This window comes from Oxyura jamaicensis, chromosome 10, assembly GCF_011077185.1.
Source record: "Oxyura jamaicensis isolate SHBP4307 breed ruddy duck chromosome 10, BPBGC_Ojam_1.0, whole genome shotgun sequence".
NCBI classification, from domain to species: Eukaryota; Metazoa; Chordata; class Aves; order Anseriformes; family Anatidae; genus Oxyura; species Oxyura jamaicensis.
The window spans coordinates 19,112,708-19,138,813 of record NC_048902.1 but is presented as its reverse complement, the minus strand read 5'-3'; the positions used below and the strand labels follow the sequence as shown (position 1 = coordinate 19,138,813).

Genomic DNA, 26,106 nt, shown 5'->3' with positions numbered 1-26,106 from the left:
GTGGCTGTCTTGCAGCTGCCTCCCCAGCAAGGTCCTGGTGCTGGGCACAGCCTCTGCACGCCCCTGCTCAGGGCAGGAGCTGCTGGCTCCAGGACTCGTCTGCGCCGACAGTGCCAAGCGCGGGCTTGGAAGTTGCACAACTCGTACACATGGGAAACCCGCTTCGCACCACGCAGCCTTTCTGGTTTCATTTAAAATTTTTATAGTTCATTAAACAAGCTAATAAATAGGAGGGTCTGCATTAAAGAGGTTTCCTTTTTCGTATTCTGCATAGCTGGAGCCCTCTCTGCATTCCACCCTGCAGCGATAAAGCATCCCAGTGAGCCGGGCAGCCTCTTCTCCTTTCGGAGGCCAGTGCAGACCGTCCCCTGCCTGCTCCACGTGGCCACCTTTTGCTTTGTGCCAGCTGCGCTGTGGAAAGCAGGACTGGGTGTCATTTACCCTCAGGACTAAACCTGCACCTGTAGGTGCACACGTGCAGCACGGAGCTGTGTTTGGGATTCAGCCAAGCCGGGGAGGCAGCGGCCTCGGTCTCCATCTCTCAGCACTCTCTGCTGTGTTTTCACTGCTCAGCTTGGCTGGTGGATGGCTCCCCACTCCTGCGGGGTGCAGGCAGGCTGCGTTTTGGTGGCTTTATTCTGTTAAAGGCAGCTGAAGGCACAGGTTACTCTTTCACAGCCTGAAGCCCACCATGGGCTCCAAGCCCTTACCCCACGGACCCCAGCCTGTGCGTGGCTGCTCCCTGTTATCCGTGCGAGCCGTCAAGTGCTCGTCGAGGTGCCGACACCACGAAGGCAGGACGGGCAGATGGATGGATGGACGGATGGATGGATAGATGGACATACGGATGGACGGACAGAGCCGTGATGAGGAGGACAGCTTGCTTCCTCCTCATGCGGCGGGGCGGTGCCCTCCGCGCTCACCTGCGCCCGTAAATAAATAAACACAGGGAAGGGGGGAAAAAAAAATAAATTAAAAAATAAATAAAACCACACCAAACGCTCACCACATCCCCACTTCCCCACCTGCCGGCACCGCGCTCCCCCTCAGGCAGCGGGGCCGCCCGCGGGCTGGCAGCAACCTGTTGGACCCGAGGGCGGGAGGAGGAGGAGGAGAAGAAGAAGGAGGAGGAGGAAGAAGAAGAAAAAGAAGACAAGGAGGAGGCGACCCCCGGGCTCGGTTGAGCGGCCAGCCCCGCTACCAAAGGCGGAGCAGCGACAGGCCACGGCCGCCTCCCTGCCTTCCCCCCCCCCCCCCCCTCCTCCCCGTGGCCGGCTGCGGGGCCTGGCGGGCAGCGCGGGGCTGGGGCGCTCGCACAAGATGGCGGTGGGGCGGCGGGACGGCGCGCTCCCCTCGTAGATGCGGCCGCGGCGGCCCCTGCTCCCGGCGCCCGGCGGGGCTTACATGGCGCTGGAGGACCTGCTTTGTCTCTGCTTCGCCGTCCTGGCCGTGCAAGGTGGGTGACGGGGAGGGAGGGAGGGAGGGAGGGAGAGCGGGGTCCGTGCCCCCGCGCCCACGGGAGGCGGCGGACACGCGTGGTGGGGTCGCGGCGCCACCTGCCCTCGCCCCCGCGGGCAGCGCGGGGATGCGCGCCGCGGTTATGGGGTTTTTATCCCTTTCGTAGTCCCTCTCCCTCTGTTTCAGTGGCCATTTTCAGACCCTCTCCCCCTCTCTGTCCCCAGTTTTCACAGCCCGTTCCCCCCCGTCCCCTTTTTCCCCCTTTTTTTCCAGCCCCTTCCCATCCCCTGGAGCAGCGGCCGCGCTCGGCACGTGGCCGTGGGGCGCCTCCTTTGGGGTCACTTCTTGGGGTGAGCCCCGTGGGGAGACCCCCCTCGGAGCCACGGCAGCAGCTCCCGGCCCCCTGAGCCACCAGCCCTCAGCATCCATCCGGAGGGGTGCTGAGCCAGGACGAAGCGCTGGCCAAGCTCACAGCGGGCCCAGGTACCCAAAAATGGGGAGCATCACCCCGGTCCTGGTGCCTGAACCCTCTTGGTCCATCCACCAAGGAACCCGCTGCTCTCCCCGTTTCGTAACGGTTGCATAAAGGGCTCTGTGCGTGGGCACACACAGGGGTGCTGTGCATCACGCCGGCCAGCTTTCCGTGCTCTCCGTCGAAGTTCGAGGTTTGTCTGAGTCTTGGACCTTCGGGTACGTGGTGTTTGCCCCGTGTGAACGTGGGCACCCGTCGGCTTTTGTCCGCATCCCCATGAGGGGCAGGGAAGGTGCAGGTCGGCAGAGCCATGCCAAAAAAACGCAAGCCCTGCACGTCCCCTGGTTTAAAACGAGCTCTGAAAGCGGAGGTTGTGGTGGAGGGGTCATCCCTGCTGCATTGGGTCTTTTTGTGCCTTTTTAAAATGCGTTCAGGTTCAGCAGAATGTAATTATAGCATAAAGGATGTTTTAGTCTTTATGGCTTCCAAAATAGCCTTTTGGGGAGGAATGCAGCGCGGTGCAAGGTTGCTGTTTTGTTTTGTTTTGTTTTTTTGGAGCATTGTCTAAGCCCTTGGGAGGCTCCTGCAAGGTTTGGGTCAGCATTTGCTGAAGGTGCAGTGTGCTGGTGGCTGTGCCCAGGAGTGAATAACGGTCCTTGGAAATGCCCTGTTGTCATCGGGACGTGTGGGTTTTGCTGGATGGATGGCAGGCTGTGACCCTAGCTGCGGATCAGCGGGTGGGAGCCGTGCCTCCTGCCCCTTCCAGCAAACCGCAGCGTGGATCCTGAGGCTGCTGGTGGAGTACAATGATTTAAAAGCAAAAAGGGGAGAGAGAATGTTGTTTTTCAAACCCACTTCAGCAAGAAAACTTCACGAGCTTTGTGAGAACCCGCAGTCGTGGCTCCCCTGCTTTTTTTACAGGCGATTAGGCAGCTGGTGGAAATTGTTCCTGTTTGTTTTCTACCCGTGGGCCGCGAACCGTGCAGGGAGGTGGCGTGTGCCCGTCCACGCAGCCTGTGGACGTGCGGCGCGGTGCACGCGGGTGTGCTTTCCAACAGGTGGGTTTGATTGTGAAAAGAAAAACCTGGGCTTGTTTCAGTCCGAGATTAATTTGGCAGAGGGTTGAAATGGTTTTGGGAAAGTGTGCATCTGATCCCGAAGCCCACGTGTTTTGATCCAAAGTTCAAGCTTTTGCTGGGTATGAAACGCTTTGGAGAGAAGCAGGCTGGAAGCCTTCCCCCCTCGGTGGACGTGACGGCAGCTGTGCCAGCTGGGGGTGCGAGCCAGCGCTTTGAAAGCCTTCTGCCTGTCCTGCCCTGAGACTGCTTTCCCTGCAGTAGCAGGAAAGGGTTTAAGAAAAAAAAAACAAAATGCACCACCAAGCTCTTCAGTTAACTCTGGCAAGGGGGTTGTGGTGGTTGCTTTCCTCGGAGCTTTCTACGGGGGGATGTGTCAGTGGGAAGTGGGCTGAGCTTTCCATCCGAGTGATCAGCCGAAATCCATCTGGGGCTGTGGCATTTGCGTTTGTGGTGGAGCCCCGTTGCTGCTGCGGAACAGATTTTTGACATCACCTAACTTGTAGCTCTGGTTCGCTCTGTCCTTCCCATCGCCTCCTTCCCGGCCCCATCTCTCAGCATTGCTGTTACTTGGGATCTCTCTTCGCGGGAGCTAACCTGCATGCAGACACCTCTCTGGTTGCAAGGAGGCAGAATGAGCCGTGCAAGGAAGGGTTGGTGTTTAGTCCCCAGTTTTTCCATTTCTTTGAGATGGAATCCCAAATCCCTTCCGCCCCCACAGAGCACTGACAGTGACAAACAGCGGTGCACAGCACGTCGGTGAGGCTTTGCCCGTGTCGCCTTCCTGGGGCAGGCTTCTCCTGCAGGAGGTTGCTGCTGTTTTGCCGTGGCCATCGTGACAGCCGGTGCTCACACCCTGACTGCAGAGGCTGCTCCGAAGCAGGCAGCATTTCTGCTGGCATTGAGGCTGAAAGAGAAACCACTCAGGCTTGGTCCCGTTCTTGTTTTCCCTACAGCTTTTTCTTTTCTTTCTTAATGCCCTTTCCTTTCGCTGCCTCGAAGTCTAAAGTGAAGCAGAACCAGCGAATTTTCTGACGTTTCTCCCACTTTCTGCAGCAGGCTGGCTACTGACAGCTGTACAAAGTTTGATCCTGCCGCGGGGGGCCCCGTGCGGGGTGGGCGTATCGCTGATGGTACGCAAACCACTTCAAAGGGGAGCAAGTCATAATGTAAAAAGCAAAAGTTTGGCAATCTGCCTTTCCCCGGGGAAGGAGGGAGGCGACTCTCCCTGCGTGTGCTCGCAGCCCCGTTTGGCTCAGTGCTCGGGGGGCACCAGAGCCACCTGCGCCTGGGAGCTGCACCGGGGGCTCGGGTGTTGCAGTGGCACAGGGGACACCTTGCTTGAGCTCCTGCTGTCATCCCAGGCCAGTTGCTTTGTATGCTCCCCAGGGTTCATCTTTAGACAAAAATAGCGATGCTTCTCTCCGTCAAAGGTGCTGTGGGGATAAAATCCATCCGTGAGTGTTCAGCACCTATGGGACCTTCTCCATCGCAGCGTGTGTGTCCCGGGGCAGGATGCTGCGGTGTCCCGGGTTGGCTCAGGGATTCCAGCTGACTCCTGGTGCTGCATCACCTGCTGGGCTGTTCAAACTCTTCCTCTCTGGAGCTGCTTTCCCAAAGGCTGGCTAATCTCCTGGGGATGAATCTGGGGAGGTCGGGCATTTGCAGGCTAGGAGATGCTGCTTGCAGGCTTTACACGCTCCTCTCCTGTTTAAATGGCTGCCTGACCATTAAGCCTAGTCATGGTTATATAATTAAGATGGGAATTAATATTTAATCTGATTGTAATTTGTTGTTGGAATCCATCCCAAGCTGGTCCCTGGCTGTGTCTCTGCATGAGGTGTGCGGGTACCTGAGGAAAAACTGAGGCTGGGGTTACACGTAGAGGGTTTTGGGCTCAGCCTCTGAGAACTACGGGCTTGCCTTGGGCGAAGAAACCCCAACCTTTATAAACCCGGAGCAATCGTAGTCGTTTTGTTATCTGTAGGAAGCAAATGTTTGCTGTATAGTCAGCTGTGATATTAGAGGGGATATGGTAAATCCTTGTTATCAGTATTTGCCAAGTACGTGTTGGGCCAAAATCAACTCTGGTGCAATTTCGTTGCTTTCTGGAGCAGAACTGGGCGCAGTCTGCGGTAGCGTTAGCCTGGTTTTCTCTGGAAGAAGAGGCCGGTGTGGTCACGCTGTCTGCCCAAAGGATTTTTGGACCTCCTGGTCCGTCATAGCTGGTATGGATATGGAGAATTCAGAGCTCCTACATTTCTACAGTGTTTTTGAAAATAAGTGACCGAGCAGAGAAGAGGGGACACATGGGATGAAGGAGAGGAGCTGGAAAACCCAGCTAGGGGAGGAACTCGAAGTGCCTCAGCTGCAGGATGAGCTCTGAGCTGAGCAGGGCTTGCACCTTGCTGGGGCAGGACGGGGTATTTCAGTCACGAGATGCAAAGCTGCAGGAAGTCACATCTCAAGTCCTTGTATCCACTTGTTTATTTTAATTTTTAAAGTCTTTTGTGCTTTAAAACACGCTATTGTTTTATTGTTATGCTGGCAGTCACGTCACAGAGCTCGGTGGCTGCTTTGCTTTCCTCTCTTACTGGAGAACATCTCCCAGGCACTGGAGCCGCGGGGACGTGGGCTCCTCCTGTTGCCCTTGTGCTGGTCGCTTGCCATCTCTGCCTCAGTTTCCCCATTTGCTCCAGTTTTCCCATTTGCTTCCAGAGTAGAAGATCCCGTGGCACACGGACCGAATGGAGACCGCTGTCACTCTAAGTAGCAGACTTGTATTTATTAAAATCCCTGGAGTTTTATTAAAATCCCTGGAGTAAGTGACCTCCATGCTCTGCTTTTCTGACTTAACAGCGTCTTGCTGCTGGAATTCCCAGTTGTAAAAACTGAACCCACCGTCTTTGTGGAAGGCAGAATTCATCTGTGTAACCTTCCCTGGCATGCCGAAATAATCTGTGAAACACCACCGAATTTTCCAACGTCTGAAAGAAACAGAGCCTTTGCAGGGAGGGGGATGAGCCGGCCAGTGTTGACTTTCAGCCAGGCAGATATCTGCGAGAGTGGCAGCTGCTGAGAGGATAAATCCCCCAGGAGAACCCAAACACTTGTCATCAGCCTAGTTTGAGTGTTCCCAACGCTTTCTTGTTTGCAGGTGTCACGACGCTTGTCTCGCGGGTGGGTCGGTCGTGGTGCTCCTCCTTGCTGCTGCGTTCCCCTGAGCTCTGCTCGCGCCACCCAGGCCTTTTGGGGTCTGTTTCTGAGCCAGATCCTGTCCAGCTCTTAATCCGTGGGATGCTGCCGTTGTGATACAGGTCTGCTTTATCTGAGAAGTCCAGCCGAGAGTAATATGATGCAGTTTATTATGTTAGCGGGTAATAAACATGCTCTGTGGCTGTTACGATAAGCAATTACAATACCCCTCTGGAACGTTAATATCAAATGTTCAGACATTGTTTAAAAACCTGTATCTGCATTTTAAACTAAATTGCCTGGTCCTGCCTTATTAAATTTAACTAAGCTATTAACTAACTATTTAGGTTAACACAGAATAACCTACGTAGGTTATTCTGTGCTTTCTTTTTCTTTTCTTTTTTAATGTTTAATTTTTTTTCAAGATCTTTGTGTGGAATTCTTGAGGACAGGTTGTTAATATTAAAGGCGTGTTAATGAAACGTGAGCATCCCCAGAGGTTGCTCTCAGCAAATTGATGGGAGAATTAAAAATCCAGCACGTGAAGGTATCGCACCTACGTGCAGCCTGCTGCGTCGCTTTCTCTTACTCTGACTTATTTCCCTGCTCGCTTGTCCTACTTGGATCTCTCAACCACTTTCCCTTTGGAGTTGGGGCGACTTCTGTCACCTTGTTCAGTGTAAGAATTTGGGAAATTCACCCTGGGATGGCAGAACTTGGAGCAGAGGTGGAGCAGACCTCGGGTGTCAACGGCAGTGCCAGGCTGGGGGGTAGGATGTGGTCCTGTGCAGCTGGCTGGGGGATAGGACGTGGTCCTGCTTTGTTTCCCCGTCTGCACTGGGAAACGTGCAGCCCTGAGAGTTTCCAAATTGACCGTCGATAGATGATCGAGTTAATCGGTGTGACCAAAAAGGTCATTACTTAATGGAATGGATTTCCAGCGCTGCGCTCTCTGAATACACCGAGGGTTTTGGCCAGACTTGGCTGTTTATGCTTGCACAGCTTTGATAATATTTCTCTTTTTTTTTTTTTTTTTTTGGCATCAGCAATGCTTGCAGGCTTTCAGGCTTTAAAATTACCTGAAGTTTTGCTCTAAATGCGAGGCTGTTCTCTCCCTGCCTCGCAGCTGGCGGCTTGGATCTGAGTGCTGGAATAGGTGCATGTGTTGTGCAGACAAAAGTGGAATTGTCTGGTATTAAAAGAAAACTCGTTGGGTATTTACTGATCTGTTATTGTTGCAACTGAGAAGGCTTTTACGTCCCACTGGAAATCTTTGTCCCCTTTTTTTATTTTTCTGCTTTTTAGAGATGGCTTAGTGAAAAACTCCCTGTTTTCTTTCTGGAAAGGTCCCATGACGTGATGTGCTCTTACCTTTCTGGAAATACCAGTGCTGCTTTAAAAGGTCACCACGCAGAGCCCTTCCCTTTGTCGGGGTGACCCAAAGGGACCGGGCTCCTTGCAGCCCCTTTCCGTGCCCGACCAGTCCCACCCGCTTGTTTTTGACTCCGGGCAAAGCCTTGAGAAAGGGAGAGACGTGCAGCTCTTGGTGAGGGGGTCAGGGAGGGCAGGGGACTAGCAGATGTTGGTGCTGATGTTCCGGGGCTCAGCCTGGGGCGTGGGGATGGACCTGTCCCTGTGCAGGAGATAAGGCTTGGGTGGAGATGCTGGGGCTGGCCGGGGGTTATCTGATCGGCAGCTGTGGGGTAAGAGCTGTGGGGTGGGATGGAGGATCTGGGGCTGCCTTATTTCCTGCCGGCTTGGGTTTTTCCCTTCCTGCTGTTAGAACTGAGCCCGTCCCAGGAGGAGTTGGGATGCTCCCATGGTCTGTGTGCACCCGCAAGGGCGCTGCGTTGATGCCTGGCGAAATACGTATAGAAGATAAAAGGGGAGAAAAGAAACCCAGCATCTGATCAAATACCATCTTTGCTGGGCTGGCAAAAACTGTTTAGTGCCTTCTTCCCAAGAATGATTTTGTAAACATAATACTGCCTATTAGCCATGTAAATTACTGTCATTGGTGGCAATTGTTGTGACGGAAAGATAAGTGTCTCGAAACTCCGGCTTGATTTACCCCTCCTGCCCCCCCAGCTTGCTAACCAGTTGTTTGTGTCAGTGCTGATTGCGGCTTTTGTCAGAGAAATCAAAATATTGATCAAAACTGTTTAGCTCTGTTTTTCCTAGGTCACAGTAAATTCAACTTTTCTTTCTTTCCCTCGTACTCCTCCTCTCTGCGCCGCAAACGAAGTGAACCTTTCCTGGAGGAGACGAGCCGTAAGTTTCCCCCAGTCAGATGCCATCCGCCTGAAGAGGGTCTTTAGAAGCAGCTCTCGTGTCTGGAGGCTTTCCTCAAGAGCCTGCCGCTGGAAATCTGGCTGGCAGCATTACCTCAAGTACTATTGTAGGGTTTTTCTTTACGTGCGAAGTGGGGAGAGAAGGAAGTTTCTCCCAGCTGCTGGCAGAGAATAGCTTCCCATTTACTTAGCGCCTGCGGCTGCTGCCAGGGCTCTCTGCTCGGCGGCCGAGGGAGTTAAGTGTGGGGTGAAAGGCTTCGGTAACACTTCAGCACGCGGGCAGCAGGCTCAGCTGTCACATTGCTCTGCCCTCTTTGTGTTTTACACCAGCCGAGGCGCTGGGGAGGTTTGTAGGCTTACGGCTAGCGAGGTTTGGCTGCTTTCCTGCGTTGTGGGCAGCGGGAACCGAGTATGTTTATTGTGCTTGAACAAGAGCATTTCCGTAAGAGAAACAGCTGCTTCTGACTTGAACTGCGTTTCTGGAGGTGGGTGCTTGCCTGTCCCGGCCCCTCGGTGAGCTGGTAACGTGCACTCGCATGCAGACCGAGCGCTGCTGGCTGTGGTTCATCGGTGGGTACGAAGGCACGTAGCGGTATGAAAAGCCTCCCTGTGTGCCTCCCTGATCAGGTTTCCTGCTAACCTGCTAAGCCGAATACGTGCAGGGCCTTGAGTCTCTCACCTGTTTTCCATTCCTTAATCTCAGCCTTCTGTAGCTGACACCAATGTAAGCAAAAGCCTTGCTTTTTGCAGCAGCTCGCTGCTTGCTCAGCAGAGCAGCTTTAGGTGCTTTGCTTCCGAGCCCGGCTTTTTGGCTCTGGACCTGCGAGACCCGAGGGGCACCTGTTCCCCGCCGCTCAGCTCGGAGCTGCCGTTTGGCTGGGGCTGGACGTGGCTTCCAGATGTGACTGGAGCAGAGCCAAGGAGAGGGAAAGGTAAAGAAACCTCCTGCTCCCGGAGAGCCTTCGTGGTGAGCAGCCGGGCTGTTGCTGGGGCAGATTTTGGGGTTTTGCAAGAGCTGGAGGAGGAGATGGGGCTCACGTGCAGCTGCCACACAGCTTTTGCAGAGAAATGCTGCCGTCTACGCTGGAATCTCACCCCATGGTCTGTCACTGCAGTTATGCTGGCCTAGAAAAATGGTCCTACAGCAGCTTTCACCAAATAACCTCTCTGCCTTGTTCTCCATTGGCACTTCAAGTACAGGTGGAGCTTGTGGAGCTTTGCTCTCTCCTGGTGATAAAGATGTCTCTGTCCTTTGCCACGTCGCCTGCACAACACGGTTGGTACTTCGCAATGCAAACATCTGCTGCCTCTGCACGGCTGTCTGCCTGAAGCATCTGAAGCAGGAGACCTCTAGTAAGACCCTCCTGGCTTTAGGAAGCAGACATTTGGTTCCCGGCTGCGTGCCACGTTTACGTGTGGCTTTGACAAGCCTCCGTGCATCAGTTTGCTGTTTGTAAAACGAGGTACTGCAATTCCCCTCCGAGGGATGGAGCGGGAGCACATCAGGAGGTGTGCGGAGGCTGCGGGGCAGTGCTGCAGGTGCGAGCCTCGAATGGAGAGACCCGTAGGGACGGGGAGGTGAGGGCTGCACGAAATGCAGCTGTGCGGGCATGGTTGTGCCTGGCTGGTGATCAGCCCTGGGGGGTGCATCGTGCACCCCCCGATGTGTGCGTGGTATGTGCAGGCCTGGAAATGAAAGCTCCTCAGGACCGATGACTTGTTCGCGTATTTTAAAGGTTGTGGATTTTAAAAAACGTTGCCCTCGTAGGGCATATATATTTTTTTTTCTCACCAGAAACTTGTTAGACTGGAAATTTCACAGTATTAATTTTTATGGCGTTTCCTAAGCTGAACTAATTGGGTATTTTGGAAAGGGGAAGACAAGGATGTGGATGTGCGTTTTTATGTAGATTTCATTAAAAATGTGACTTGGATTATCCTGCTAGCTATCTGAGCGATGTGCATGAGGTCTCTGCTCGAAAACGCAAGTGATTATAGGCTGGTGACTAACAAATAATCCTTGGCTAATATGGGGTGGGTGCAATTAACATTAATCCCTGCTCAGCAGTAGTAAAAGTTGGATAAAGTCAAAGAGATTTTGCAGTGCTGTTACTGACCTGAACACACATCACACAGCATTTCCTGAAATGGAACTGTCTCTTTGGAAGAGGCTCCATTCTCATCATTATCTCCTTATAATAGAGAAGGAGCTATTCAAAATGCCCCAAAGTTGCCTGATTATAAAGAAGAGGATTTATCCTCTGTTGGTGTTATGTGCTGAGGCACACAGGACCTCATTAAAAGAGGAACAGCAGTAATTAGTCGAGATTAATGGAAATTAATCTGTTTTTACTAACAAATGAGGTTGTGTTCTGTGGTCCAGAGCAGCCTTCATCTATAGTGCTTATCCAGCAGTCTGGGGCACGGAGGCAAACGCTTCCTCACCGTGGAAGAATTTGGACAATTTGGGCCTTTTGGTAAAATCTCCGCAGAAGCCCAGGTCTTGGTTTTGGATGTGTTATGGTGCAGGGCCAGGAGGGAGAAGCATCACCTCGGAGGCTGGGTGCCAAGGAGGCAGCAGGACCCCAGGGCGGCGTGACCGTCCCCAGGGGGGTTCTGCTACCCTGGTGCCATAGAGCTGAAAGCGTGTCCTCTGCTGTTTGGCAACAGACCCAGTTCTTTTACTGCTTTGTCCTCAAACTGTCAGGTCTCTACTGGCTGCGGCTTTGGAAAAAGGGAAGATTTATGTGCTCTGAAGAGAAACTTGTGCTGACAGTGGATAAATGCACTGTAGATTTTGGAGAGTTAAACAGCAAAGTGGATGTGAGGGGTTTTGGAACTGGAGCTGTGAAATTTATTTTCCTCTTGTTATGATAGAAGCTGAAATTTGTAATGGGAAGGAAAATCGCCACTCCTTCTGAGCCTGGGTCCTAACAAGCTTCAGGAAGCAGTGCTGCTCCTTGGGCTCCCCCATCTCCACGTGCATCCCAGCAGCTGTGGATATGGGCAGTATCGTTCTATTTCTTCTAGCATGGACCCTCTCTGTTTGCAGTGATAACTCAGTTTCCAGATCACAGCTGAATATCGTCTATTAAAACTGAACTAGGTGAGAAGTTATGCCAGGAGGATGTAAAGTCCTGACGTGATCAAAGCCTTGGTAAGATCGTGGGATTGTCCAGCTGTGGGCATTCCTGTGGCTGAAAGGTTTGGCATTTCGTGTTTTCCTTTGCCATTTTTCATGTATCCTCCTCAAGCCTCCTCTCTTGTCTGCTGTCATCCACATGTGGCTGGTCAGCTAACCTTACTGATAACCTTCCTTGGTGGGTGAAGTGATAACGTGTGCTCCAAGCTCCGTGTGTCTTTCTGGGGAGCTGAAAGCTTCTCGTGGGGTGATACAGGCTGGAAATCATCTGCAGCGAGCTATTAAAACATCCTTTCCCATTAGTTTGCTTTGTTGCTGTTCGGAATTGTCTTCTTCCCCTGTGTGCTGGCTCATTATTTCTCATTAATTCCTGGTTTGTGCAATTACCTGGGAAATGCAAGAGAGTTGGCAGGAGTTTGATGAGCCTGACTTCGCTTCTTGGGGGCAGGCGACTTTGTAATTATGCAGCACGTGAGATCTGGATCTCGTGGTCCTGGGATGGCAGCCGGGACACAGGCATCGCTGCTGGGGCTCTGGAACAGGGGGGCTGCTTCTGGAGGAGCAGAGAGGGGCTGAATATGCAGTTCTCAGGCGCCTGCTCGGCCTGAACCCAGAGCTATTCTTGGCAGGAGTGTTGTGTCTGTGTTGTAGAGTGGCACTGAGCGCCCTGCCCCTCAGAGACACCCCGTGCTGAACCCCAGCCCGTCAGGACAACGGGAACAAACAAGGGAGACTACTCGCCTCACTTAAAAATCCACAAAAAACCCACATCAAAAAACATACACAAAATAATTCTAAATACATCCCAGGGGATTTTGTTTGCTGTGAAAGCTTTCAGCTCAGCCTGCGGAGTGAGCGTGTCTTGGGATGCGTGTCAGAGCAGTGTCACCCTGCGGAAGGCTTCTTTGCCCTTTTTCTTGGCAGGCAGCTTTCAAGTAAGAGCGGAGATGCGATCTGCTCCCTTTCCGCAGAGGAGAACGCGACAAGATAAAAGGTCTGTCACTGATTAAAACATCACAGTTCATCTGCTCGTAGCTTGTGTTTTATGGCAGATATGTCGTGCCATTAGTTTCCCTGTACGAATGCTCCTCTTTTTAAGGGTTGTTTTTATAAGTGGGCTTCCCAGCCGCTAGGAAGGGCCTCGTGGCTGAAGCTGGACCAGGCGGCTGGGTGGACTTCAGCCTGAATGGGCTTTACCTGCCCTCCTCCTGCCTGTTTTACTGTCGGGAGAACCACAGCATCTCATTACCAACAGCAGTGGCAGGGCTTTGAAGATTTCTGGCCTCATTATCTTATTTGTGCTGTGAGTAGCAGCGAGATCTATGTGCTGTCAGGGAGACCTAGCTGCCGGGCCAGCTGTGTGGGAGAAAAAAAAACCCGTGAAGGGGATTGTGCAGGGGTGTTTCTGGCTTCTGGCTCAGTTATGTGCCTGCTGCCTGGCTCTACACATGCTGTGGGATTCCCTGCAGGAGCTGTATGGGGTGAGGAGGTACGGGGGAGAAGCCGCTGCGGTCCGGGCCCTATCTGTGGCCGCACAAATGCCTCTTCAGGGCAATGCCTGTGGAAAAGTCCAGCTTGCAAGGTTGAGTTCTTTCATCATCTGGATGGTGAAAGCAGATTAAGGTTATGTGAGAGCTGCTGTTTGGCTGAACGTCGATTGTTCCCCTGGGGAAGATCCAGGCCTGCTGGCTGTGTGTGTGACTTCCCTCAGGCAGCGTTAGGCGCCTGCACGTGATTCCAGATATGGAGGGGTTCGGCAAGCTGCATTTTTGCCTCTTTTCTCTTCAACTCCTAACAGCAGAGAGGTGAGGAGCAAGCCTGTAGCCCTGGGAAAGCAGAGGCAGAAAGAGGTGCGTTTGGGGCAGCATGGAGCACGTCCAGGGCTCACAAACTCCGGTGGCGGGGCCTGGGGCCATCTGTGGAAGTAACAACTGGGCCGGGCACGGCTTCGTCACGGCTGCTGGAGGGCTGTGACAGCAGATGGCCAGAGACGCCCAGGGAGGGGACAGGAGGCGTTCGCTGAGGCCGCACGAAGCGATTTCGCAAACGATCTTTAGGAACGAGACCAAGGTGGGTGTTCCCAAAAGAAGGCAGCTGTAGGCCAGTTTTGGGGAGCTGAGGCAGGATCCTGGAGCCACAGAGGTGGGCAGCACAACCTTCACTTCGGATGTAGATGCACCTCGTTGCTCGCAAGGTGGGCTGAAGGGAGGGGACTTGGCTGGGCCATGGCCTGGGGCCTTTCCCTCTGCCTGGGGCAGAGTGCTGAGGATGCTGGCGGTTCTCTCAGAGGTCTTCTGTCAACACCGGTGTCTAGCTGCTGCTGCAGAGTGCTCCTCGTTGTCCCTGTCTGTGGGACAACTGCTTGGTTGCTGCATAGTTCTGTGCTCTGTGCCGTGGGATGGTCACGGAGGAAGTTTCAGTGATGTGTGTGCAAGGGCTGTGACAGAGCTTTGTATGGGCACCTCATCTCAGACTGGCAGAGACATATCTCCCTTTACGGTCAGATACAAGCAATCTTTACTATCTGAACAGAACAGGCATCAAAATACTACTAACTTGCTATTCCTATCCTAAAAGCCTTAGCGATGTTGCCACGTCTCTTGTGCTGGCAGAGCTTCTAAATCAGATCCAGTCTGAATAACCCGGCGTAGCAAAAAGGGAGAAAGGAATTGATGCCTTGATCATCACTTGAAGGCAGAGGGATGAGAAGGATCTTTAATGATTAAGATCTTTGATCTTTAAAATCATGAAAAATTCAGAAACATGAGATGTACTCCATCCTAGCACGATTTGTTGGATTTTCTGTGGGTGTCTTCATGGTGCCCTTATGTTACGGGAACAGGCAAGATCCCGAGCTAAAAGCGTTGAGGGTAGGAGCTTGTTGCTCAGATGCCACAGGTGACTGATCTGGAAGAGTTGTTTTCTCTGGTCTTCTACCATAGCTGTTGGGTTCAGAGTCATCTTCCAAGCTGATGTGTGTTGTGGTTGGATGGGAGGCAACAGGTCTGGTCCTGTGGCAAGTGAGCTGCAACAGAAGCTTGCCAAAATGCTGGCTCCCCCCTGCGTGGCTTGGGGGCTCTGACTGAACCCTTCCTGTACTGCTTTGTAGCCAGTCTCTGCAAGGCTGTGGCTTCTTCCTAATAATGCTCCACGTGGCTGCATGTCCACGACACTGGGTGCTGAGTGAAGTGAGTGTGGAAGTCAAGCAATCCTTGCTCATTCTGGGTATGGCTTTCCCTTTCCATAGCTCCAGGCAGCAGCTGGGAGAAAGTTGGTTTGGAAAACAAAGCTGTTGGGAGCTGTTTGTTTAGACACAAGGCAAAATGGAAGTGGAAAACATAATCTGCCTGTTCCCCTCAGCCTCCCACCTTCTTTTTGTTTAAAACGTCCACGTTGCGGTTAACTTTCAATAAAAAAAAGATGTTTCCTATGAGCTGGTGTTTACTGGTAGGGGAATGGGACTCATTAGAGACCAGGAATCCCTGCTTACACCTATGTTTTCAAACTGGAGCAAGAGTTCATAATTTTAAAGACCTTTCAAGGAATAGATTTCCTAAAGCAAACAGTGAGGAACTGTTAACTTATTGCCATGTAGAACAGCAGTGTAATAGTCTGATGGTGCAGTACTAATGGCTTTATTATTCTGTATCACACTGGAGTGATTTGGGCTGCAGGGAGATAACATACCTTTCCTGAGACAGCTTTGCATCTGATTCCGAGGAGAAGCCAATTTTAGATTCTTAGGCAACGTCTTTCCCTCCTAATGAGGGAGATAAGGACCATGTGGGTGCTTTCTTGCTCCAGCTCTCCTCCAGGATCACGCAGGAAGGAGCAGCTTTCAGAAAAGCAAGGTAAAATTTCTCTCCACAGGCTGAGAGCCACTGAAGTCTCATGCTGCCCCTCTGCGTCAGACAAACCTCAAAGGGTCTCAGCTTTCCCAGCATCTGCCGAGGGCATCCCTGTGACCTGTTTGCCCTTCGGAGGGAAGAGGACAGCGATGCAGATTTTCCCACCCCCAGAATTATGTGTGATGCGGGCTGGGGTTGTGTCTATCCCCAGCCCTGTCTTCACGTTGCTCCAGGGGACATCAGATGGACAGGGTAGGAGCAGCTAGCCTGCACTTTGTGAGCCTCAGAGGAGTCCCCAGCAGTGTTCAAGCCAGGGCCAGGGCTTGGGTGAGCTGCTGGAGGAGCTGCTGAATTGTTCAGATCCCTCGGTGTGAGCAGAAATGACCTTGGGGTACCTGGCTCTGACGTCTCTGGATCCCTTTTGAGATTCAGGTTTGCCTGCCACCCACACTATAACCCCTGTGAAACACGGACTGCCGACATCACCTCCTGCTTATTTGGTGCTGTCAGCTCTGTGGGCTTCTCAAGGACAGGCTTTTGATCTGCAGTCCTTTGGAACAGGAAGATGTTTAGCTGCTCCCAGCCCAGTCTGCAGTCCTTGCCAGAGCTGTTTTGAGTCGTGCTAAATCAAAAAGGCTGGGGGGCAGGAGGAAAGGCCTCCCGGAGGAGCACAGGCTGGTGCAGAGCTCCTTGGCACCCTGTGCTCACTCGAGTGCAGCGTTAACTCCTTGGTTGTGCTGGGCAGCTCCTTGCTGCAGGTACCGGGAGCCCAAGAGGATGTGTGGTCGCAGCCTGAGCTCCTGCTTGCCCTGCTCTTGCAGTCAGCACATGCCTGAGGATGCCTGCCTGGCGCCTGGGTGGGATCTCCAACAGATGCCTGCACAGTACCCTGGCCCTCCTCCAGTTCAAAGTCATTGCAGTGACCTCTGCTGAGCCCTGTTTGTTCAAAGGACCGATCTCCTGCATTTCTTGGTTTCTTTCTCCTGGTTCTCAGCTCCTGCATGGTAAATCAGCCTCATTCCTGGCTGCCCTGTACCAGGTGCTCGCTGGAAAACTCTGAAGCAGCTCCTTTGGGCTCATGGAAGAAATTCTGTGCGAGGAGAGCTGTGGCTGGTAATGAAATAGCTTTGCAGTGACATAGTTTCAGTGCTGCAGTATGTCTGTGCTGGCTTTCAGGTTGTTCCTGGGCTAAAAATATGGCCCATTAAGGCTTCTGGAACAGGATGTAACCATGTTCTGAAGATACTTTATTCCTTATGTGTTACTGAAAAGTGATTTAACTGAGGCTACGTTTGGAGACCTGCCTTATAGGCTCAGTTTCTGATTTCCTCTGCCCCCCCAGATGACAAGAGATTCAGAACCTCACCGAAAAGATTAGCGTTAGGGGTTTTACCACCTAGCTCATTTGAAACTGGATGCGCTTGAGATGTGTTGAACAAATGGACAGTGGCCTTCCTTCTCCCCGGGGATGGCTTTTACATGGATGGGAAGCTACAGATGGGGCCCAAGGCAGAAATGCAAATAGGCAGGGCTGTGATATGAAGCATTTGGCAGCGTCGCCGGCTTAAAAGCTCCCTCCCCACGGCTGCTTGATCCTGCTCCCTCGGTTGTGCTGACACAGCTGGTTGGGGGCCGCGCCGTGAACTGTGCGAGCGGAGCTTTGGCCTCCCAACGATGGGATTAGGGCCTGAGCTGCTGGCACCGTGATGGTGCCGAGCCCCGTCCAACCCAGCCCTGCTCGGAAGCAGCCCTCGGAGGTGTACTCGCAAAGCTGCGATCACACCCGGCGGTTGGAAGCGAAGGGAGCGCGGGCATGAGCTCGAACAGCTTAATTAGTTTTTATAACCCTCTTTTGTTTGCTGTTGAAGACACCAGCTCCTCGCTTGCCTGCCTGGCTCCCGGTCGGCGTCGGGACAGCGTCAGCACAAGTGTGCGAAGCTCACGTTACGCGGGGAGAGTTCAGACAGGTTTGGTTTCAGCACAGGTCTCGTCCCCGAGCTGTTCCAGCGCTTTCCTGACAGGAGGCGATCAGTGTCAACACAGGCCTGGCCCCGAGACTGCTAACAAAACAGTTCTGAGGGGCAGAGCTCCCGCGTTAATGAGTTCAGCGGCGGGTTGACTGCTTTCTGTAGATGAAAAGGTCAGATCTGTTGCCTGGGTTATGCGGAAAGGTTTTGTTCTGGAACAGCCTGCTCCTGATCAGCTCCTGTCTGCCGAGCTGCCAGGCGCTGCTCTAAATAATGTTTTTCCTGCATTTTCCTCGTCGCCGCATGCCGGAGACGTATTTGCTGCCTGCTGCTTTTTCTCTCCCCTGCCACCGCTTCTGTTGCGCCCAGGTAGCTGCGAGCGTCTACCTGCACATAGGGGCACGTGAGGTCCCTCGTGTGCCTACAGCAGCTGTTCCCCACTTCTTCTGGGGTCACAGACCCTCCCCAGACCTTTCCAAAGGGTTGATTTCCTCTGCTGCAGCTCTACTGTGGCCGAGGAACCACAGCAGTGGACATGGATTGAGGTGGGAGGTGCACAAATGGACCCAGAGACCAGTTTGTTTGTTTTTTTTTTTTTAGTGTAAATATGTTCATTTAAGGCTGAGAAGTCCTGATTTCAGATCAGCAACTTGCGCAAACTTTAAATGTCCCAGTTTTAAGCCTGCTGTACTCAGAGTTTGGTTTTAATCACAAGTTTTAACAAATGGAGTCTACTGGAAACATTCTCAGTGAAACACCCTTGTGATTTTTTTTTTTTTTTCTCAGAAGCCATTAGATGTCTTCAAGAAACAGTATTTTAATTGGAGCCATGATAAAAGCAGAGCGGCAGTGGTTGTGTTAAAGCTTAATTTATTAAACAGCTTTGTTTTTAATATAAAAAAAAATCCGTAAAGAAAAAAAGCTGTGCAGTTTAAAACCGTCAAAATAAAACCTCCAACTTTGAAGTCTTAAAATACTTTGGGAAATGCTGAATGTTTTTGACTGGTTGTATGGAACAGCTGAACTGACTTAACTGGAACAAAATTAGAGGAACAAAGAGGTTTTGTTTCCAGAGTGTATTCTTTGCCCTTTGACAGCGCTGTCTGGCTCGCAGGCTGAATGAGGTACAGGAGCCCCATCAGCTTCCCCCCTTGGCTTTCCTAGGACAATTGCTTCTAAATGAGCAAAAATCATAGGAAGATTCAGGGACAAGAGCCTCTGAGAGGTCTGAAGGTCTTTGCGAAGAGGTGGGACTGGAGGTAAGGCCAGCGCTGCGATGTGCTTTAATTAACGTGGCGATGGCAGAGAGCTCTCGGGGGCTGATTGGCATTCACTGCAGCAGGCAGCTGGTGCTGTGTGAGATGTGGTTGCTCAAAACTCGCTGCCAGCCCCCGTGGAAGAGGGTGCTAGCTCTCTAGCACAGGTACCCGCAGCAAATGCATGCCTGCCTTTTCCATCGCTGCCCCGAGCAAGGCACTAACTCCGTTCATCAGCATCCGTGTCCCTTTGACCTACAGGTATTGAGTTGCAGCCCTGGTGCTCTGCCGGAGCAGATGCCTGCTGAATTCAGTAGCTTGCTTAGAAATAAGCAGCAGCGAGATGTCAGAGAGGTTAGTCTCATTACCACATCTCATTAATTCTGTGGAATACCCTGTAGAGAATATGTTAATATCCTTATTCTGTTGACATATATTAACATATATAATAGTTGTATAATTGTTGCTAATAATTACAATAATAATAAGCTTCTTCTCGTAGACAATCAAAGTGGGTATTCAGAAGCCCCCGTAGGCACTGTTAAATTCCTGCTGCTCTACAGGAAGGTGCTGTGTGTGCACAGCTTTCTGCCTACTTCTACCTGTGAGTAGCACGAGCTTGGGAGCCCAGATTTCACAGGTATGGGCAAATGTGTTCATCTCTGCTGGTTGGATGTGGCAGGCAGCTTGGGTCAGGCAGCTCCTGCGCTTTTAGCTGGAAATTACTGTTCCCTACCCTGGCATTTGCTGCCATTCAGCAAAAGCACGGTAATTTGATGTGTGCGTGCTCCTATTCCATTGCAGTGGTGGAGCAGTAAAAAAAAAAAAGCATTGCTTTAGGCCAGTTCTGCTTTGCCTTGCAGGAAGATCACTGGCAGTGATAGCTGCATCTGGGGGTGTCCTCTCTCGAAGTGCTCTAACTGAAAGCTTTGCAAGTAGCTACCCCAGATAAGATAAAACCTCTTAACTTCCAACTGCTCTACTTGCCTACACGGTTGCTATCCTACTAGGCCAAGTCCTGCCATGTCAGTTCTAACAGAAAACCAAGGGGTCCCCTGGTTTTCAGACCCCTGAACGACTTGGAAGGTAGGTGGAGCTGGACAGGTTCTGTATGAGCACGTGTTGTTCTGTTTCCTTACATCCCAAACTGCAAACAAGCACATGGAGACCACAGGTTACGTTGCAAGGCTTGGCTCAAAGGGAATAGCTCTGTATATATTGAAAAATCCCGCCTTGTGACACATCGGAGAGCCAGATACGGGGGTGACAAATCGGGAATATGGCAGAGAAGGAAGATCCAGGATTGTCCAAAGAAAGATGAACTTTCCAAGCCAGCTTTCACTGATGCAAATTGTCAACCACTGTGTTGCAATAAAGAGTGGAAATAACTAAATATGAAGTGCTGACTCATAAAGGGGGAATCATCTGGAGTGCTTTGTGTTGCAAGAGTTCGTGAAAAGGGTTTTGAAATGTTCTGCTGCATTTACCTTACCGAGGCCAGTTCTGCCAGCTGGCAGGTGCTCTCGGCACCGCATCGTCCCGGCGATGTTTGGGGTGTGCTACAACATCCCGTCTGTGACTTAGTGCTCAGAGCAGGATTGTAGTGCCACCTTCCTTTTTTTTCTTTTTTAATTAAAAAAAATCAACCATGCTCTGTCCCATGCAGATATAAAAGTCTCCAGATTGGTTTTCAATCTTTACATTTCCTGGCAGGAGGATGGCTCTTTAAAACATACCTTAGGACTCCTGGGTTTGCAGCATCCTTGTAAGCTGTGTTCAGTGAATGTCTCGTTCATTAAGCTATTAATACGCAATACAAAGGCCATTTTTCTTCCTTCCTAGGTTGACCCCATTTCTCTTGTTCCCTTCTTCAGTTCCCTTGTATCCTTTGCCCAATGTTACAGCTCCTGGTTTCTTTACGAATTATTTCGTAATCACGCTTCTGTGGCTATCCTTACCTGCTTGTTTGTTTTGTTTTTTAAATAGTCCGCATTAAGGTTGCGAGCTCTTTGCAGCAAGCATCTTGGGCTCGATATTTATTTTTTGTGGAGCATCTAATGCAGTTTTGCCTTGATCCTACAGCAAGACCGCCCCAAACAAAATCATCCAGCCTGCAGTCCCTATCGCGCTAAAGCTCAGAGGTTCTGATTTCCCTCCTTATTGCCAAGACTCTGCTGGGCCAGGTCCAAGGGGTGAATTCAGGCACCGCCCAGCTTCTCCAGAAATTTGGTTCCAGCTTCAATCTTTGCATCCTTTTCCCTTAGTCTAATTAAAACCTGCTGTAACAAATGCTGTGAAGCCAGCTGCAGTGCTTTGGCAGGTAACAAACGCGGGGCAGTGAAACCTCCAGCTAATCCATCCATGCTATGAAGTCATAAGAATCTTGTTAATTTTTAAAAAGCCCTTGATGCCCACTAATCCAAATCAATTTTCATTTCTTTCATAAAATCGCGCTTCCATTTAGGCTTCAGCTAAGAATTACAGCTAATTTGTTCGATTTTATAACAGTATAATTGAAAAAGTGATTTTAATGTCCTGGCAACCATATTCCCTTTCTTTGGTTGTTAATGAAAGAATCCATTAAAGTTAAATGATTTGGGCACAGATTCAAGTTGAATCGCCTGAATATTCTAGGGGAGTGTTTCTGACCATCTGCTGCTCTGTCATTGGCGTTTGTTGTAAATGGGACCGCGAGAAGGACTTCACAGGTCTTGTTTGAGCCATTAAGCGTAAAATATCATTTTAATTTTCTGATCTCAGTGTAAATAGTGGAAATACTCGGGAGAGTTGGTGCTGTTCTGGTCTGCGGTATCCTGCACTCGTAAATATCTCTGCTGAGCTGTGCTTCCACGTGCTTTTCAGGGCTGTTTGTATTGATCGCACCGCATCCGTCGGCAGCGGGGTGTAAGTTCCTTTTAATGACAGGCGAGGCAACGGGAAGCGGAGCCTGAGAAGGGGAAAGTGCACGTGATGGAGAAGCGTTTCCCCGCTGCCTCCAGTCGTGCTCCTTGTTTCCGGCTGGCTGCAAATGGAGCTGTGCGTCCTGGTGCAGGGTTGGTGAGCGTGGACGGAGACAGCCGAGAAATGACACCAGCTGTTGTCATCATCATCCTTTGCAGGCCTCGTATACCCAAGCAAGGGCAGAGTCAAAGGATTCGTGTCCTCCTTTCCTGTAGCACACCCTTCTTCTTGCCTTTGCCTCCGTGCTGTCTTGCACTCCGTGGTGATGCTCACCATCACCTCCTTGCTGGGAAGCAAAGCGGGTGCTGAACTGCACCACGTGGTCCCCTGGGGACCGTGCTGGCGCTTGCCGGGTTTGTGCCCGTGCCTCGGAGCTGGGAAGGTCTTTGGGATCAAATGGTGTCCTGCGTTGGAAATTACAAAGCGTGGCCCAAGATCTGGCAGTCTTCAAAAGTAGAGAAAGCCAGGATGTTGCTTCACTCTGCAGCAGGGCTGCATGGGGTGATGGTTGGGCCGGGTGATCTTGAAAGTCTCTTCCAACCTTAATGACTCTAGGATTCTGCCTGAAACCGCTTGAGGTGCAGAGGCTAAAGCATTGTTGGCAGAGAGGACACAGGTCTATTTGGCGCTAGTTTCAGCCCTGCAGTGGGGATGTTGTTTCATTCCTCTGTGCCTGGATTTGTTTTTTTCCCAAGGTTTGAAATGGGATGTGATGCTTGTTTTTTGCTCTGTAGGGTAATGAAGAATTGACAGATGAAATATTCACTGTTGGAGCTGAATATTATTTCATTTATTGTGTTCTTATTTATTTTTTAAGTCATAAAGTCACTGAGAGGAAACCAGCCACAAAATGTACTTGGAGTTTTAATTATAGCCCATAGGTGAAGGATCTCTGTGTATTTTAGCTGATAATATTAGTTTCTAGTTAAGTGACTATTCTCAGGAGGCATAATACTGAAGATTGTATCATATTGCATGTTTTTAGCTTTCTCAAGTGTTGGAAGATGAAAGTATATCCTAAAAATATGCTGAACTTAAATAGTTCAAGTACAAAAATAGATAACGTTGTACCAGGAGATCGGTGCAGAGTGTCCTGTGATGTTCGCAGATCAAACGCGTAGATGATGCCTGAAATAAAAACAGCAACTTCTGCATCTAACAAAACCCAATTGACTGGATTTCCTTTCTAACATCAGTGAGAAAATGCCAAAAGTAGTTATGCGTTTAAATGTTGCCCACGAAATCATGCAAATCTGAGCCAGTCATTTTAGCTTGATGGAGTCCTTTAAAATGGCAAATACCAGGCTTATTCAGCTCGGCCTGCTGCTCAGCAGCAAAATTACAGTTACCTCGGCAAATGGGCCTTAGAATGTTAACACCAGCCGATAGCAAAAATAGCATTTAATAACTTTCATTACAGTTAGTGTTTCTAGGGCTTTGGGGCTTTGCTCTTTCAAATAATTTACATAATTTGCAGGTACAAGCTGCTGTGCCAGACTGTCCATCTGATTCTCTCCCTGATCAGAGCATATTAATGCACTTGTTTGATGGTCTGTTACCAATAATTACCTTGGATTGCATTAGGAGCATTTCCAACGTTGCAGCTGGTCTGTATTTTTCGGTAAGTGTATTTCAGGGCCCAATTACGGGACTCTGATGCGTTATTGTTCCAGTGTGTTTGTTCAAGCTTGTAATTTTAGTATGCCTCCACACTGTAAATTTATGAACGCGAAGCCGAGGCCCTGTCCTGAGCTCACCGTGCGTCCCACGCTTGCGGCAGCTTCGGCGGAGATGGTCTCAGCTGTTCCTCCTTGGCTTTTCGAGAAGAGAAGGATGACAGCTAGGAGGAGGAGGGTTCTGCAGAGATGTTTGTACACTGCGTGGCACGGAGCAGGTGGGAAAGGGGCAGAAGCAGCTCAGTCCTCCCTGGGTTAGGCAATGTGGGATTGCAAAGTGGTTTTCAGGGGTTTTAGCCTTTAACTTTGGCACTTCAGTAACTGTCCTTCGGAGCAAGGAAGGCTGCAGCTGCTGTTACTGTGAGCAGGGGCAGCCTGGGGCTGCTCCCAGTAGTGGGGACAGGACCTGAAGAAGACTTGGCTTAACAGGTCTAGATTTTGGCCTCCTCTTGACTTCAGCTGCCACTTCAAAAGCCTTTTTGAGGTCAGAGAGAAGAAAATAACAAAGGCTTAACCTTCACAAAAGAGTCAAGCACTTCAGCATTATGATTGCCATTGACAATTCAACGCAATGAATAAATTATTACTGCTATTGATTTGTTTCATCTTTCTGGACCATTTGTTTGCAGGAGATACATTAGAATAACACAAACCTTGTTGAAACTGAGCTCTGCTGAGAGCTGGTTTTGCATTTATCCCTGTCTGGTAGTCATCATGTGTAGATAAGGTGCTTTGGCAAACCTGATGATTGTACAGAAGCATGAAAGCATTTCTTCCTTCGTAGAAGTCAACTCTAGCCATTAATGGGCCACTTCTGAGTGAGCAAGGGGACATCCACCATGGGTTGGTCGCTCTGGTCCTGGGCAGCCAAAAGGAGCAGCTGCAGCCGGCTTCAGCATTAGGGGCATCGGAAGCGTCCTTAAAAACACTTGGATGGAAACCTTTGCTGCTGCTTTATTTCCTTGATGCCTGGCGTGTGGTATTTATACTCAAAGATACTCATTTACCCGGGGCTTCGGCAGCTTTTGCTTTTATCTAAGTGAATCTAGTCATTAACCTATTTACCTTAATTACAGCTTTAGACGATAATATCAAGCTTTTCGGATATGGTCTGTGAGCAGTGATGTGGCGTTGCGTTTGTTTTAGATAATGTCTTTTTTTCATGCCATCCTTTCTGCTCCTGTTTCTAACTGGGAGTTTGAACAGAACAAAGACAAGGGTCTCCTGCCCAGCGTGGCTCTTTAGGGAGAGTTGCGTTTAGAGCCTGCTACAACAAATCGATAAATTGTGATTAATTTAACTTTTAAATGGAAGGGCTTTGTATACATGTGAAAATATAATAATGGACCGCTATGAAGTGGATGGCTTTGGATCAATGTCCCAAAGCCACAAAGCCTCGTAAAGAATTGTGAGATGCAAAGGTCTTTATAATTAAGTGAAGCGGAGCTGCAGGAAGAGGGTATTTTTGTTGGCAGTGTGCTCCCTCCGCTGGGCTTGTTGCAGTAACTGGGCTGCTTTCACCTCTCCAGGGACCCCACGGCTCGCCTGCTTGGATGGATCCAGTTAGTAGGGCTTGGGGATGTTTGCTCCCGGGTAGCACCGCACTCAGAAGAATGTCTGGACCCTGACCCTCCTAAAGCTTCAGATCAAGGCGCTGAGACCATCCTACAAATGTCTGAAATGGAGTTCCAGAGCTGTTGTCCTTCTGCAGCCATTGAGACCAGCCTAGGTGGTGGGACCAGCCAGCTGCTGGGCATTTCCACAGGACCATGCTCACCCTACAGCACTCACCCCGGGTCCCTACATGTTCGGGGACACGAGGGGCCCTGCAGCAGCTCCGTGCAGGGTGTGCAGGGCACGGCACCGTACCGAACCCCTTGCACAGGGGCAGCCTGCATGGTGCCAGAGTGCTGCAGGCACCCGGCTGCTCCTTTCAAGGCTGGGCTCTGCTGGGTGACAGGGATGATCTGAGAGTCCCTTGCTGCTGTCTGGATAAATATCCCCGCAGCAGTGGGAGGTGGTGCATTATTAAATAAACCACCAGGCCTGCGTACGTGCAGGAACAGGGTAAGGCCTGTCTCCCACTGGCAAGGACTGCTCAGCACTGGGATCGCTCAGCTGCGCGTGGTTATCAAGTGCTAAGAAAATGATCTTTCCAGCAGCCTTGAAGGTACTTCTAGGAGCCTCCTGTTCCAGAGAGGCCGAGTACAGGCTGAAGGTGTTGCTTTCTTATTTCCAGCTCGCTCGTGTTGCGTTACAAGCTGGAAAGTTCCAGTAACATCTGGTGGCGGCATTGGGAAGGGAACGTGAAGATCTTGACCCCTCCGTCTCACAGGTCTCGTTACAGCTGGCTGGAAGAATGTTTCCTAGGGGGGAAAAAAAGAAAGAAAGAAAACCTTGGGATTTAGGTGCCCAACTGCTTTTTCAGGTGCTGGTAGAGATCATGGAAGTCGTATTTTGGCTTCTGACCCCACAGCTCCCAGGGTCCTGCTGTTGGTGCTGCTGGTGCTGAGTGCTCAGGGTGCAGCCTTAGTCTGAGATCTCCAGATTTCTTTCTGGGTTGCTACTTGGCAAGTGCAGTTGCCCTAAAATGGGCTGAGACCAAGCTATTGACTTTTAATTGTCAGAGCATAAAGTTCCTGAGAAGAAAGAGGGCTTTGTGTTGCTTTCATGGGGACACGCTGAAGTATAGCTGCTCTCTGAATTAGACAATGGGAACTTAAAGATTTTCTACGGCTCTAAGAGCATCTGAAGAGCATCAGCA

The 26,106-nt window shown here is 50.8% G+C and overlaps 1 protein-coding gene across 3 annotated transcripts in view; it reads left to right on the top strand.

Moving 5' to 3' along the window:
• The first annotated feature begins 1,037 nt into the window (after positions 1-1,037).
• Positions 1,038-26,106, top strand: part of IGDCC4 (immunoglobulin superfamily DCC subclass member 4) — an 88,367-nt gene continuing 63,298 nt past the window's right edge. For 2 of the 3 annotated variants that reach the window (XR_004753591.1, XM_035335982.1), the window contains exon 1: positions 1,038-1,456. Coding sequence is in view for 2 of the 3 variants with exons in the window: in XM_035335982.1 (XP_035191873.1) it covers positions 1,360-1,456 (97 nt within the window). In the remaining variant the exon portion in view is untranslated. The remainder of the gene's footprint in view (positions 1,457-26,106) is intronic. The other variant, XM_035335983.1, reaches the window with a different exon arrangement.